The 13,010-nt window shown below is 67.4% G+C and overlaps 4 protein-coding genes across 4 annotated transcripts in view; 2 read left to right on the plus strand and 2 right to left on the minus strand.

Moving 5' to 3' along the window:
• The window catches only part of EMIHUDRAFT_464593 (hypothetical protein), a gene marked incomplete at both ends in the record, with an annotated part of 4,763 nt that extends 3,002 nt beyond the window's left edge, over positions 1–1,761 (plus strand). The window contains 3 exons of the mRNA XM_005766485.1: positions 230–742; positions 1,218–1,280; positions 1,666–1,761. Coding sequence (XP_005766542.1) covers positions 230–742; positions 1,218–1,280; positions 1,666–1,761 — 672 coding nt within the window. The remainder of the gene's footprint in view (positions 1–229; positions 743–1,217; positions 1,281–1,665) is intronic.
• A 49-nt stretch (positions 1,762–1,810) lies between these two features.
• EMIHUDRAFT_356757 (hypothetical protein) lies at positions 1,811–2,173 on the plus strand. The gene has a single exon (XM_005766486.1). It carries the CDS (start codon positions 1,826–1,828, stop codon positions 2,030–2,032), a length of 207 nt encoding a protein of 68 aa, XP_005766543.1. The 5' UTR covers positions 1,811–1,825; the 3' UTR covers positions 2,033–2,173.
• A 900-nt stretch (positions 2,174–3,073) lies between these two features.
• EMIHUDRAFT_103579 (hypothetical protein) lies at positions 3,074–4,706 on the minus strand (the record flags this gene model as incomplete). Its single annotated transcript, XM_005766487.1, has 4 exons — positions 3,074–3,850; positions 3,936–3,968; positions 4,121–4,233; positions 4,481–4,706. 4 exons carry the CDS (start codon positions 4,704–4,706, stop codon positions 3,074–3,076), a joined length of 1,149 nt encoding a protein of 382 aa, XP_005766544.1.
• Positions 4,707–11,429: 6,723 nt separating this feature from the next.
• On the minus strand, positions 11,430–12,696 carry EMIHUDRAFT_212119 (hypothetical protein; the record flags this gene model as incomplete). The annotated part of the gene is made up of 2 exons (XM_005766488.1): positions 11,430–11,483; positions 11,569–12,696. The coding sequence occupies 2 exons, from the start codon at positions 12,694–12,696 to the stop codon at positions 11,430–11,432; spliced, it is 1,182 nt and encodes a 393-aa protein (XP_005766545.1).
• Positions 12,697–13,010: the final 314 nt, after the last annotated feature.

Genomic DNA, 13,010 nt, shown 5'->3' on the forward strand with positions numbered 1-13,010 from the left:
AAGGAGGGGGGCGGCCCCATCGCTTGTTGAGTACTTCATCGTTACCGCTTCCTTCTGCTTACTTCCTCTTCCCTTCTGACTACTGCGTCGTGCCTCATACATACTCCCTCCTCCCTCCTTCCTCATAGCACGGCTGGGGGCTCTGCTCCAAGGAGGCGGCCCCCTCCGCGCCTTGGCGCCACGGCCCCTCGTCAGCCCCGCGTCGCTTCAGCGCTCGAGTCGCCGGTAGGACGCCACCCTTCACGCCTCGCGCCGCAACTCCTTCGCCTCGGCGGCGCACGGTGCTGGCTCGCCCCGGCCCACCGACACGCCCACCGGCGCCGCCGCCGCCGCGCCGCCGCCGGGAGAGGGCGCGGGCTCTGTGGGCGACGACGCGCTCGGCCGGCGCGAGTCGGTGGAGAGCCTCGAGGAGCCTTCTAGGAGCCTTCTAGGAAGCTTCTGGGAGCCTTCTAGGCGCGAGTCGGTGGACAGCCTGTGTGGCGAGGGCGCGGTGCTGCCGGGCAGAGGCGACCTGACCACCGTCACTTCGGAGGGGTACGGCGAGGCGACGCTCGGCACGTGCGAACGGCTGGTCCGGCTGCTGATGCGGCTGACAGAGTGCGTGCCCGCGATGGAGGGGTGGGGGGGCGGCTGGAACCTCGACGCCGACGCGACGCTGCTCGACATTGGCTCCGGCTACGGCAAGGTCGTCGTGCACGCCAAGCTCCTCTCGCGCTGCCGCGCGGCGCACGGGCTCGAGTGCGTGCGCAGCCGCGTCGAGATCTCGAACCTGACTCTGCAGGCGAGCTTCACATAAACGCACAGCTCCGGACCCAAGACGCACAAGCACAGACAGTCGAGAAGGGGGAGAGACAGCAACGACAGTCAGAAGTCAGCGCTGGGTCCCAGGAAGGCGAATGCGATGACGGCCTCTAGTGTGAGCTCTAGCTAGTGAGCTCATACGCACGCCGGCAGATCGCGACTATATACAGCTAGTTAAGAGCCGACCGACCCTCGCGTCCGGTGCTCACCGACGGCGAGCTTCACCCCGAGATCGCCCGAGATCGCCCGAGATCGGCCGAGATCGGCCGAGATCGGCCGAGAGTGCCCATGCTGAGATGCCGACCCTGACTCTGCAGGGGCTGTACGGCGAGCTTGACCGCAAGGCACTCGACGACGCCCTGCCGCGAGAAGACAGACCTCCCGCCCGGCCGACCAACACAGCCAGCTGTCGACAGGCACTCGACGATGACTTGCTGCGCGGCGTCTCCTTCTGCTGCGCGGACGCGACGCGCGAGGCCGTGCTGCGCTACACGCACAGCCCACGCCCGCCGCGCCGCCTCGCCGCGTGCTCTGCGCCGCGCCACAGCCCCCCCGCCCTGCACAGGCACATCTATGCCTTCGACCGCGTCTTCTCGCAGTACACGCTCGCCGCGCTCGCGCGGCTGCTGCAGCGCTCGCATTTCTTCGTGTTTGTCTCGTCGAAGGCACCTCGGCCACCTCTCGGCCACCTCTCGGCCACCTCTCGGCCACCTCTCGGCCACCTCTCGGCCACCTCTCGGCCACCTCTCGGCCACCTCTCGGCCACCTCTCGGCCACCTCTCGGCCACATCTAAGAGTTCCGACGGCCGTGTCCGCTTGTCCTCCCAGGGGCCCCGGACCTGGTGGCGGCACGGCCTCTCCAAGGTGCAGCCGGTCGCCAAGATGCGCTTCGTCACGACGGGCCGCGAGCGGTGCACAGTCTTCATCTACGTGAACGCGCAGTTCGTCCCGGGCGTGTGATCACGCGGGGCCGCATGCGGGGCGGGGGACGGAGGCCCACGAAAGGGGGGGGGGGGGGGTCGCGATGAGGCGGGCGGAGCACGGGCACACCACCGCCGCTACCGCAGCGCTGCACTGTCCACTGGGCGTATCCATGAGCACGGGCGCCGGCGGCTGGGGCACGGCCGCCGCATGCCAAAAGGCTGCGGGAGGGCATGAAAGGAGGGCGCGCAAGCGCGCGCCCGGACAGCTGACTCACACAGAGACACTCACGCACCATGCCAGGGAGTGAGCGCATTTGTTCGTTCGTTGCGTTATCTATTTGCCACGAGAGAGAGAGAGAGAGAGAGACCGATGTATTCTGTGTATTGCAGTGGTCCCATGAGAGTGAGAGTGTTAAACACAGTTGTATGTCATATGCACGAGAGAGCACACCTCTGGGGGGGCGCGGGGGCCCCCGGAGGCACCGTGCGCCGCGCCGCAGCTGCGGAAACGCGGGGCCCCGGCCGCTCCACTAGTCTCCACTAGCACCGACTTCCCGATCTAAGGTCTAACAGAGGGCAGATTTGGAGAGATCTCGAGGAGTACACACATATAGACCCTCCAATCATCAGTAACCTCCAACCTGATCGGTCGTACTGACCGCCGACAGATCACTCTAGACAGCAGACAGGCCGACGTCTGCACGCGGCCGGCCGGGCGAGAGGCTTGACACGATCCGACCCTGCGACCCTGACGCTGCTGCTCTAGCTATCAGACATGCACTGCTGGCTGCTGCCACAATGTGCGACCTGTGCTGGCCCACTTGGCGGCCTTCCCGTTCAGTGGTGAGGCGCAGTTCAGAGCTGTCGATGGCGCGATGCCGCACTGGTCCCACATTGGTGACACGAGACCGCCAAGTTTGCCGGTCCAAGAGAGAAGCACCGGCGCTGTCCTGAGAAGGTGCGTGGTCCCTCATGACTGCCCATGCGCGCGAGGCTGTGTAGGCATAGCCTCGAGAGTGCCAGCAGCCAATCCGAGGCGACGTGCATTGCGCCAAGCGTGCACACGATGGAAGGACACCTTCCTAAACTGGCCGTACGATCAGGTCGTCACTGAATCCGCATGGACACCCTCTGGGGCCCCCGGGCCGGCCCAGAGGAGCACACGCGAAAAGCGTCGGATGTGCATATCGTGTGGCACATGCACATTCTCTTCGCACGCACACGGACACGGATCACGGTCGGAGCCACACACGCACCGACACACCGGGACATATACGTTATACACGCTTTACAAAACGGCGGATGTAACACTAACAATCAAGCGGGGGCGGGGGCGCAGGGAGAGTCGATCACGCAGCCAAGCCGCCCGGCGCTGATAGCGCCATGGGCGAAGCTGGCACCGGCGGCGCCGCCGCACCCAGCGACGCACCATGTACAATGTAATCCGATTCTTCCGGCGGCGGCTCCTCCGCAGCGAGAAATAGTCCGCGCGCCACCTCGCGCTGCGCCGCGAGCTCTGATCCAACTGGGGCGTCGAGCGCGCCCGCCAGCGCGAGGAAGCCTGCAACGAGGCTGGTCTGCAGCGCGTGCGCCTCGGCGGGCGGCCGCGCGCCCGCCATGCAGAAGAAGCGGAGCGGGCTGTGGTTGATGCACGGGAAGTCGGATATCTCCTGGTGGCGCGTGTCCCGAACTTCGGCGTACAGGGCCGTGGCGCTGCTCTGCGCGAGCCGGCGCATCACGCCTCCGACCTTCCTCTCGTTGCCGGGATACATCATCGACGGGGTTAGAAGGGCGAGGGTGGGCACGGGCGCGACGCCGTCCGCCGTCTCGTCGTACCCGCTGATCCACGGGTCGCAAGCCACGACGGCGCGCACCAAGCCCGCCGAGACCCGGGGGCGCCCGCTCGCGATGTCTGCCGCAGTGCGCAGCACGCTGCTCCCTCCGAAAGAGTGGCCGATGAGGCTGAGCCTGCTCTTGTCCACCGCGACACCGGCAGGAAGCTGGCGCGCGATCTCGTCAATCGAGTCGATCACGGCTCGCGCCTCCGCGACGCGCCGCCGCTGCTGCCGCGCCCGCGCGTCGTCGCCGTCCACGCTGCCGTACACGCGCGCCTCGCCATCTGACGTCTATTCCTCGGACGACCGCGGTGAGGTGTGTGGATAGATGCGTCTAGATGCCGATCCGCGGTGAAGTCTACTCCTCGGTATAGACCGCCGAACCGTCGCCGTGCTCGAGCGCAATCACCTGCAGCAGGGGGGGGGGGGGGGGGGATATGTCGTGCATGTGCATACCTGCCGCGCGGTGTCTGTTTGCTCGTCGGGTCGTGGTGGGACATGATGTCCCCGGAATCACGCAAATGCTGGCTAGTGGCAGGGCCGGCACAGATCGCGGCGCACCACAGCGCCGTGCGACGCCAGCTCCGCGCAGAGGCCCGAGTACGAGGCGGAGCAACCCCAGAGCCCGTGCGAGAAGACGGCCAGCGGCCAGCCGGCGGCAGCCGCCGCCTCTGCTGGGGCGGCGGGAGGGGCCAAACGCGAAACACGGCGCGGCAGCCTGGAGCAAAAATCAGGTTGGACCTCGCTCGGCTCTTGTGACTCGGTGCGTGGGCGGGCACCTCGCAAGACGCAAGAACGAGGTGAGGAAAGGCGCGAGGAAGCGGGTCGCCCAGCGCGGCAAGGGCAACGCAAAGCCGTGTTGTGTGGCGTAGCGGCCGCGGGCGGGGCCATCTGGCAGCCAGCTTGCCCGTGGCCGCTCACGTTCGGCCTTGCTCGGGTAGAAGACGCGCAGCCGTGCGAGCGGAGCCGGACCAGGCAGCGAGAGGAGCCGCTGTTCCACGTCGGCGATTCCGACGTCGTGTCGTCCCCGCGGGGTTGGCGTGCACCGGAGTAGTGCGAGCGAGAGGAGAGGCATCACCGGAAGTGCGACGAGGGTACACGGCAGGAGCGCCGCCAGCAGCGCGATCCCAAGAGCTGGCCGTTGCATCGAGGCGTAGAGCAATCGCTCCCAGCGGAGCCACTGGCGGCTGTCCCATGAGATGCGACTTGCAAACTCGCGGCTGTCCCACGAGGCGCGAGCGGCCACTGTGGCGACCATGAGCTCACACGATGCGATTTGCACGGCGGCCCGGAAACTTCGCGGGAAACGGGGGGTGTCATGCAGCGCTGTTATTGAGAAGAAAATACGTCCCCGCCCCCGCCACCACCACCTCCGCCCCCGCCGATGGAGCGACTGCTGGGTCGAGGAGCCGCCCCTGAGGGTCCACACCTGGCGGTGCGGCCGCCAGTGCCGCCATCGTTCCCGCCACCCGCACTGCCACTTCCGCCCCCGCCACTGGAACGGTTGCAGGGTCGTGGGGCCGCCCCAGCGGCTCCGCACCAGGCCTTTGGGCCACGAGGGCCGCCACCGCACCCGCCGCCCCTGCCACCGCCTCCACCCCCGCCGCCGACGGGGCCGCCACCGTATGGACCCGCTCGGAATAACCTGGGGGACCCGGGACCGCCCCGCCGGAGGCTGGTGTACCCGGGAGGAGGAGATGGGGGAGGGGAATTACCGCGGTACGAGAGCGGACCCGCCGGCGAACCGGAAAGCCGAGGCCGGAGGGCCCCGGGGGGGGCTTGGGGTCAGTTGTCGGAGGAGGCGATAGATGAGCTAGCGCGGCCTCTGAGAGTGGAGTCGAGACGTACGGGCTCACCGGGGGAAGACCAGTTGCAGGGGCAGCCGGACCACCGCGACCTTCGACGGGGAGGGCCACGCCCCCCCGAGCCTGGAGAGGAGCCGGCGGAGGGGGGGGGCGAGCCAGGGACGATAGAGAGGCCGCGAGTGCGGGCACGACTCGCCGACCAGGGAGAGCGGGCTCGACCTCCCTGGGAGGGGAGGCGGCACGACCCAAGGCCGCAGTCCTCGCCCAGGGGGTCGGGAACGGGGTCGTCGGAGGCGGAGTCAGCGGGATCAGGGGAGGCCCCACCCGGGCTGTCGGCTCCCTCGGGGCCAATGGGGCTAGCCGACGGAGGTGGGGCGGAGGGGCCGCCTCCAAAGAAGAGACATCAAAAACGTCTGCAGAGGCAGTGGGGCGACGCCCGAAAAGCGAGCAAGAGACCGAACCAGACTGAAGATTCACCCTGAAGGGTGGGGGACGAGGACGTGCAGTGTACACGTTAGACAGTCGGGTATGTACGTGACGTGTGGTGTCGTAGTGTCCGTGTCCACTAGCTCCGAGTAGAGGGGGCGTTCTGCAGTTAAGGGGAAACCCGGTACACGGAGCCCTCTCGGAGACCCGTGTTTACTTTACAGCCCTTGCCCTGCGAACGCGCACCCCCGGGGCGGTAGGGCTCTCTTGCCCGCAACCCGACACCGATCATCCGGCCCGCTGGGTGCGCTTCTGAGCTCCTCGGCCCTGGATGTGAGGTTACTGATTGCACTCCAAGTGCTCCAAGTGGGCCTCCGCCTGCGAGTTGCGCTGCTGCCGCCGCCGGAGCCGCTCGACAGTTCCACTGCCGTTGCGACGGGGCGTGCTCGCCTCCTTTAGACCTCAAATGTGCGCGTTGAGGTCCGCCATCTTCTTCTCCATCTGCTGCTTTTCAGCCTCAAGGATAGCCTTTCTTCCCGCGAAGTGAGCCGTCTGCTTTGTATGCTCCTCCTGCTGCGGCTTCATATTGCGCGAGCTTGACCCGCAATTCCGCTAGCCATGAAGCTTCGCTGCTAGAGCACGTGGCTTCTAGCGTCTCCAACTCGGCCAGCCGGGCGTCTGTCTCTGCCTCCATCACCGCCGTCAGCGTTGGCCCCGCGGCCAGTTGCATCACAGACCTACCCTCTGAGTCGAGTTTCTGCGTGTCTGCCCCCGCCTGCAGCAAGCGGCGCACCACGGCGAGATGGCTGTGCTGGGCGGCGATCATCAACGCGGTGCCGCCGCAGCAATTCTGGTTTCTGCTGGTCCGCATCCGCGCCGTGCCGAATCAGCAGGTCGGCCACCTTCTCGTGGCCGTTGTCGGCGGCAGACATCAGCGCGGTGTCGCCATCGGTGTCCTGATGGGTGATGTTTGCGCCAGCTTGCACCAGGATATTGACCAGCCGCTCGTGGCCGTGGGAGGCTGCGAACATCAGCGCGGTTCCACCGCCCAACGTCGAGTTGACACGGCCGTTGCCGTCGAGCCACGCCCGCACGGCTCCCTCGTCGCCTCGGCAGTTCGCGTCGACGAAATCTTCTCCCAGCCCCTCTCTCTCGCGCGGCAAATCCGGTCGGCGTGCCGTTTCGTTAACCCTTCTTTTGCGTTTGATTGCTTAGCCTGTGGGTTAGGTGTATTGTTGGCAAAACAAGACAGAGCTCACACAGAATCACAGCGGGAGGAAAGCGGCGAGTTGCAATTCCTGGGGTCCTTGTGGCGGGCCACCCTGTCCAGAGAGGCATGAGTGCCAATCTGGGGTCTCTCGACCGAGTCTATGAGTCCTGGGCTCCTGGCCGCTCCCGGTTGTGGCAGAGGTTATGGAACCAAGCGACGGAGATGGTGCGGGGGTACGGGTGTTCCAGGGGATCACGGTACGTTCACCTTCCAATCACAATCAAATCATACAGGACATACAGGACAGCTCACGAGGTGGCGCTAGGAGTGGGGTCGCGCGGACTGGCGCAGGCAGGGAAAGAAGGTGGGCGGGGCACAGGGATGGGGCCACAGAACTCACGAACTGACATCCCACCCCGCGCCGGGGGGCGGTAGCGCCGGGATACTTTGGACCCGCAGCCTGGCAGACGCCAGGCCACAGACCCGCCGGCAGGCAGAGCCTTGCTTGAGTGATTGATATTGCTTGCTTGCTTGAGCCGCATCCGCGATCCGGCTCTCAGAAGAGGAGGGGGTACTAACATCGTGACAGCTGCCGACGGGATTACCACTGCGTGTCGTCCTCAATCGGATTCGTGTTCGCGAACTCATACCAAAGAAAAGAGAAATTTCGCTACGATGCAGACGACACGGTCATGAGATGCCGGTCTTGATTGTGGGTGGGGATCCATCAGGTGCCAGCCAGGAATCCAATGGCGCCCACCCTCGCCGCGCGGCCGTCTTTGCGCCGCCGCCACCGCCTGCTCCCCTCCACCCAGACTGCGCCGCCTGCGGCTTGGCGCGTCGCTCGAGTGCCCTCACCGCCTGCCCTCTCCGCTCCCAGGTGCTGCTGGCCGCGACCGGAATGCGTACTCGAGCAAAGAGCCTGTGGGAAGCAGCGAGGCTCGGCGACGCGAGCACGGTGCTGCGGCTGCTCTCCATCGGCGTCGACTGCGACTCGAGCGACAGCGGGGGCCACGTCCCGCTCTACCTCGCGTGCAAGGCGGGCCACGAAGAAGTCGCGGTCCTGCTGCTTGCGGCATCGTGCAGGGTCTCGCCAGCAACCTCGCGCGGGCACACGCCGCTCTACGCGGCGTCGTACTTTGGCCACGCTAAAATCGTATCTTCGCTCCTCGCTGCCGGCGCCAGCGTCGACCGGCGCACGCAGTCGGGCGCGACCGCGCTCTACGCCGCTTGCGCCAACGGGCATGTGGACGTCGCGGTGGCGCTCCTGGCGGGCGGCGCGCAGCCCGACTGCGCGGTGCAGCACGGAGTGACGCCGCTCTGGATCGCCGCCAAGCACTGCCACCTCGAGCTCGTCAACCTCCTCATCGCTGCCGGTGCGCGGGTCGACAGACCAAATGAGGCCGGCGTCGACCCTCTCTCAATCGCGTGCCACGAGGGGCACGTCGCCGCGGTGAGGATGCTCATCGGCGCCGGCGCCGCCGTGTCACGGCCCGCCGCCTCCGCCGCCACCGACCCCGCCGCCGCCTCCGCCTCGCTCCACGAGCCGCTCTACATCGCCTGCGCACGCGGCCACACGGCGTCGGCGCGGGCGCTGCTTGAGGCGGGCGCGGACGTGGACGCGGCGTCCCGCGACGGGTGGCCGCCCCTCTTCGTGGCAGCGCGAAACGGGCGGCTCGACTGCGTGCAGCTCTGCGCCGCGTGGGGCGCCTCCCGCCGCTGCTTTAGCCTTCCGAGGGCGCGTCGCGTACCGCTGCCCGAGCCGCCCCGGTTCGATTCCGGCCGCAAACGAGGTGGCTGGGACACGGTACATAGGCTGTGGAGCTGCTCTCCGAGATGGACGATGAGGTCACCGCCTGGCTGCAGCGGACGCGCGAGTGGTGCGCGCGCCTAGAAGCGGACGCCGACTCTTGTCTTCCAACTACCGCTCGAGAGGACATGCCGCCGGGTTCAGCTCTCGTCCTCCCCGTTTTCACGCGGTGCTCTGAGTCCTCTGCACACTCGCGTGCTCCCGCCCCGAGGTTGGTGTACTCACGCCTACCGTAGGTGCACGCCCCTCCACCACCTGCACTGCCTCTCCGCCGGCCGCGCGCGCCGGCTGCTGCTCGACGGCGCAGGCGCGAGGCACTTGTCGGGAGGCAGTTGCGAGGCAGTTGCGAGGGAGAGGCGGAGGAGGGCGAGGCCGGGGAGCGTGCGAGGGGAGAGGGAGGAAGTGGGAGAGGGAGGAGGAGGCGGGGGAGGAGAGAGCGAGGGAGATCAGCGGCGCGCGCTTTCCCTTGTCGGCGCTCACCCTTCTCCCGCCCCCCCCCCCCCCCCCCCGAGCAGACGTGCATGCGTGCACGCGGCCTGGCGCCCCCACGCCGGTGAGCCTCGCGCGCGGGCTGGAGGGCGGCTCGGACAGCGCAAGCAGGGGCGGTCTGCCTCCCTAGATGCACGCGAGGCGCCGTGGCGCGGGTCCCTCCCGTTGCTCCTCCCTCTCTCCCCTGCCAACCCACCCGCTCTACGCCGCCTCCCGCCACGCGCCCTTCCGCCGCGCATCCCCCCGTCGCGCGCCCTGCTGTCGCCCTCCCGTTGCGCGCCTCACGAACGGTGCGGTCAGCGGGCACAAGACGAGTCAGCCCGCGCCGTATGCCTTCGTCCCACTCCCGCTCGCCCGCGCCCAAGACCGCGCGTCCGGGCACCTTCCCTCCAGAGCTTGAGCCTCATCCCAACGGCAGGCGGCGGCTCCTCCTCGACCGACTCGCCCGCCGGGCTCGTCCTCCTCGCTGCCGCGCCGTGGTAGAGATGCAGCCGAGATGCCGCCGAGATGCCGCCGAGATGCCGCCGAGAGACCTCTCTCCAATCACCACCTCTTCCCGGGAGGTTGCGCCCTGCTGACCCACCTAACAATCGACCGACCGACCTACCAACCCACTTGCTGTCCCAGGTCGCCCTCCAACCACCGGCCTCTCTCTTCACACCTGCAAGCTGTGAACAGCGTCTCTTCACACCCACTGCTGTGAACAGGTCGCCCTCCAATCACCGCCTCTTCCCGGCGCCCGCCCGCCTCGCCGCTGCGACGCTGATGCGCGTCGGCGCGCGCCACCACCCCATGCCGCCCCCCGCCCCCGCCCTCGCCGCCTTCTTCGCTCTCCTCGCCGCCGCCACTCCCGCTTCCGCCGCCTCCGTCTCCGCTGCCCTTCCGCTCGCCCAGGGGCCGTTTGCACGTAGCCACTGAGCGGCGACGTTTGACCCGCGTCGCAGGCCACGAGCTCGCCAACGAGCCTCGCTTCCGCGGCGTCGCGCAGGCCATCGTGGACGTGTGGCGCGGAGGCGAGCAGCGGCAGCAGAGCAGCCAGCAGCATTAGCATTAGCATTAGCATTAGCATTAGCATTAGCATTAGCACTAGCAGCAGCAGCAGCAGCAGCAGCAGCAGCAGCAGCAGCAGCAGCAGCAGCAGCAGCAGCAGCAGCAGCAGCAGCAGCAGCAGCAGCAGCAGCAGCAGCAGCAGCAGCAGCAGCAGCAGCAGCAGCAGCAGCAGCAGCAGCAGCAGCAGCATCCCGCAGCACAACCGTTAGCAGACCGGCCTTGCTATGGCAGAGCAGTGCAGCCTCGAGACCTCGCCGCTTGCGGCGCAGGAGATGCGAGCGGGATGAGAACCACCACGCCGTCATCATTGGTAGGCGTGATGCCGCACGCCGTCACGCGGCAGATGGATTGGCCGCCGGCGCCGACCGCACCGCATACCCGGCGGTTGCGCGCGCGTGCGCTGACCCCAAAGCCGCGCCGCAAGGCGCCGGCGCCAGCGTCCGCGCCCGTTCCGAAGCAACGGCGCACGCGGCAGGTCGCTGCACCGTCGCGCGCGTTGCGGTGCCATGAGGCGGGCATGCCGTAGAGAGGAAGCGAGGGAGAGGGGAAGCGAGGGGAGGGGTTCATGGAGCCGGCAGATGAGACCGCCGAACTGCATAGACCCATGTGGCCCCGGGCGAGTGTGTCGGAGTTGCGCCGTGCACGCAGCGATGCGCCTCCACGCAGGATGTGGGGAGAGGGGGCGGGGAGATCGCGATCGACCGGGCGGGTCGCTCGCGGCTCGGTTTTGCGGGGGGGCGAGCAGACCACAATGTAATCCGAGATATGCTATTATGTTGTCGAACACATTATTGAGATTGGGGTTGTCGTGTTGGATCTCCGTGAGGTATATCTCTCCGTAATGTACGCTCAGCAGAGAGTACTCTCCGGAGTGAACACAGTCCACAGAGCACAGTTGTGTCACACAGACTGAACAACTCTGTGACGACACAACAGACTTTCTCTCAGAGACCCCGCCCAGCGCAAAAGTTGTTTTGAGAGTTTTGTTGTAAACTCAGTGAAAACAGCGTTGTAGGTGGGTTCGCTCAAGAGTGAAAACAGTGGAAACAAGGAGGCAGCGTTCTATCTCTCCCCTCGCCGTCACAAGGCGGGCGTCACGGCTCCATTCTCCTCTCCGCCCCGCTCTCCCCAACCCTGTCGGGCCCCGGCACCCCGGCTGGCCCCGCCACACAACCGCGCCCTCACGGTGGAGCCTCGCTAGCCACAGCCACTCCTGCACCACGTCGTGATACACGGCCGCCTCCTTAAAGTAGTCCACGTGAAATCGCCCCGAACGCTTGACATGGCCCGCCCTGGCCTTTTCGCAGCGCCTCGCTCGCCACTCCAGCCGGGTTGCCGCGCTGTAGTACTTGTCGCAAGCCAAGCCGACTGCACAGAGCTGCGCCTCGGTGCACCGTGCCGTGGGGTACCCCGTGGGCCCTCCTGCAGGCGCACAGGCGAGAGCTGGGTCCAGGCACCGCGGCTCCGGCGCCGTCGGCTCGGCGACCCCAAAGCCGTAGATGGTCGTCCGCTCGCAGTGGTCGATGGCGTAGAGCACCGCCATCGCCCCGCTCGAAGGGTAGCAACCCATACGCTTGCAGCGACTCCGGTTGAGATGAATCAGCCGCTGCGCGCGACGCCAAGCGCTCGGGTGGAGGCGCGGGTCCCGGTCGACGGCGATGTTTCTCCAGCAGACACTTACCCACGTTACCGGCGGGCAGTAGATCAGAAAGTTGTCCTCGGCCGCCCAGGCCGCCCGAGGAGACTGCCGCGGCAGCGGGACGAAGCCCCACACCCGCAGGTCTGTCCGGGAGCCGGTGAAGTTCTCGTACCCGGCCGTTGGCGCCATGTTGACCCGTATGACGGTCTCGTGCGCGTCGATCTCGCCGCCGAGATTGCGGGTGAGGAGCGGCTGGGCGCTCGAGCCCACCACAGCGCATGACGCGTGTGGCTTCTGCCGGCCCGCCGCTGCGGTTGGCAGCGCAGGCATGAGCGCAGGACGCCGCCGGCGGGGCCAGCCGGCGAGGCTCTCACGGATGATTTGCTGCCAGCCCTCGAGCTGGGTGCGATTGGTGAAGCGCGGCGTTCGCTCGTCGGCCATCAGCTGCGCCGCGTCCGCCGTGTGCAAAAAGGGCGTCAGCGACTGGAAGTGGCTGGCGGGCAGCGACAGCATCTTCGAGCGCTCCTGCGCTTCGATGGCGTCGACGGCCGCCGCGTCGCAGCGGAAGCGCTCGCCCTCGATGCAGCGCTTCGGAAGGCCTGCGTCGCGCACCGCCGCCGCCGCCGACGGCGGCAACTTGGACAGGTCCACCGCGCGGTGCCGAGGGACGGCTGCTTTCGCAGTCACCGCGGCGGGACTCTTCTGCATCCGAGGGACGCACGAGCAGTTGTATGCCGGAAGACCTTGTGGGTACCCACAGCGCACCGTGCTCGCCGATGAGCAGCGAAACGTGCCTCGGCAGTTTGCGACCCACATGCTACCGCTCTCAGTGTCGCACCCGAAGCTTCGTCCGAGCTCGCACTGCGCGAAGCTCGATTGCCGCACGAGCTGTACGGAGCAGCAGGAGCGAACGGCGGTCTGCATATATTTTCAAACTTGTCCCAGTGGTGTTTTACTACAACCGACTCTACAACCGGCCGGCGGACCTATTTTCGTCCAAGCTCCCCCCCCCGAAGGGGGGG

The sequence above is a fragment of the Emiliania huxleyi genome, assembly GCF_000372725.1.
Source record: "Emiliania huxleyi CCMP1516 unplaced genomic scaffold EMIHUscaffold_51, whole genome shotgun sequence".
Classification (NCBI taxonomy): Eukaryota; Haptophyta; order Isochrysidales; family Noelaerhabdaceae; genus Emiliania; species Emiliania huxleyi.

Excerpts from the sequence above, each read along its gene's own strand:
- EMIHUDRAFT_356757 (XM_005766486.1), top strand. The coding sequence starts at position 1,826 with ATGAGGCGGGCGGAGCACGGGCACACCACCGCCGCTACCGCAGCGCTG.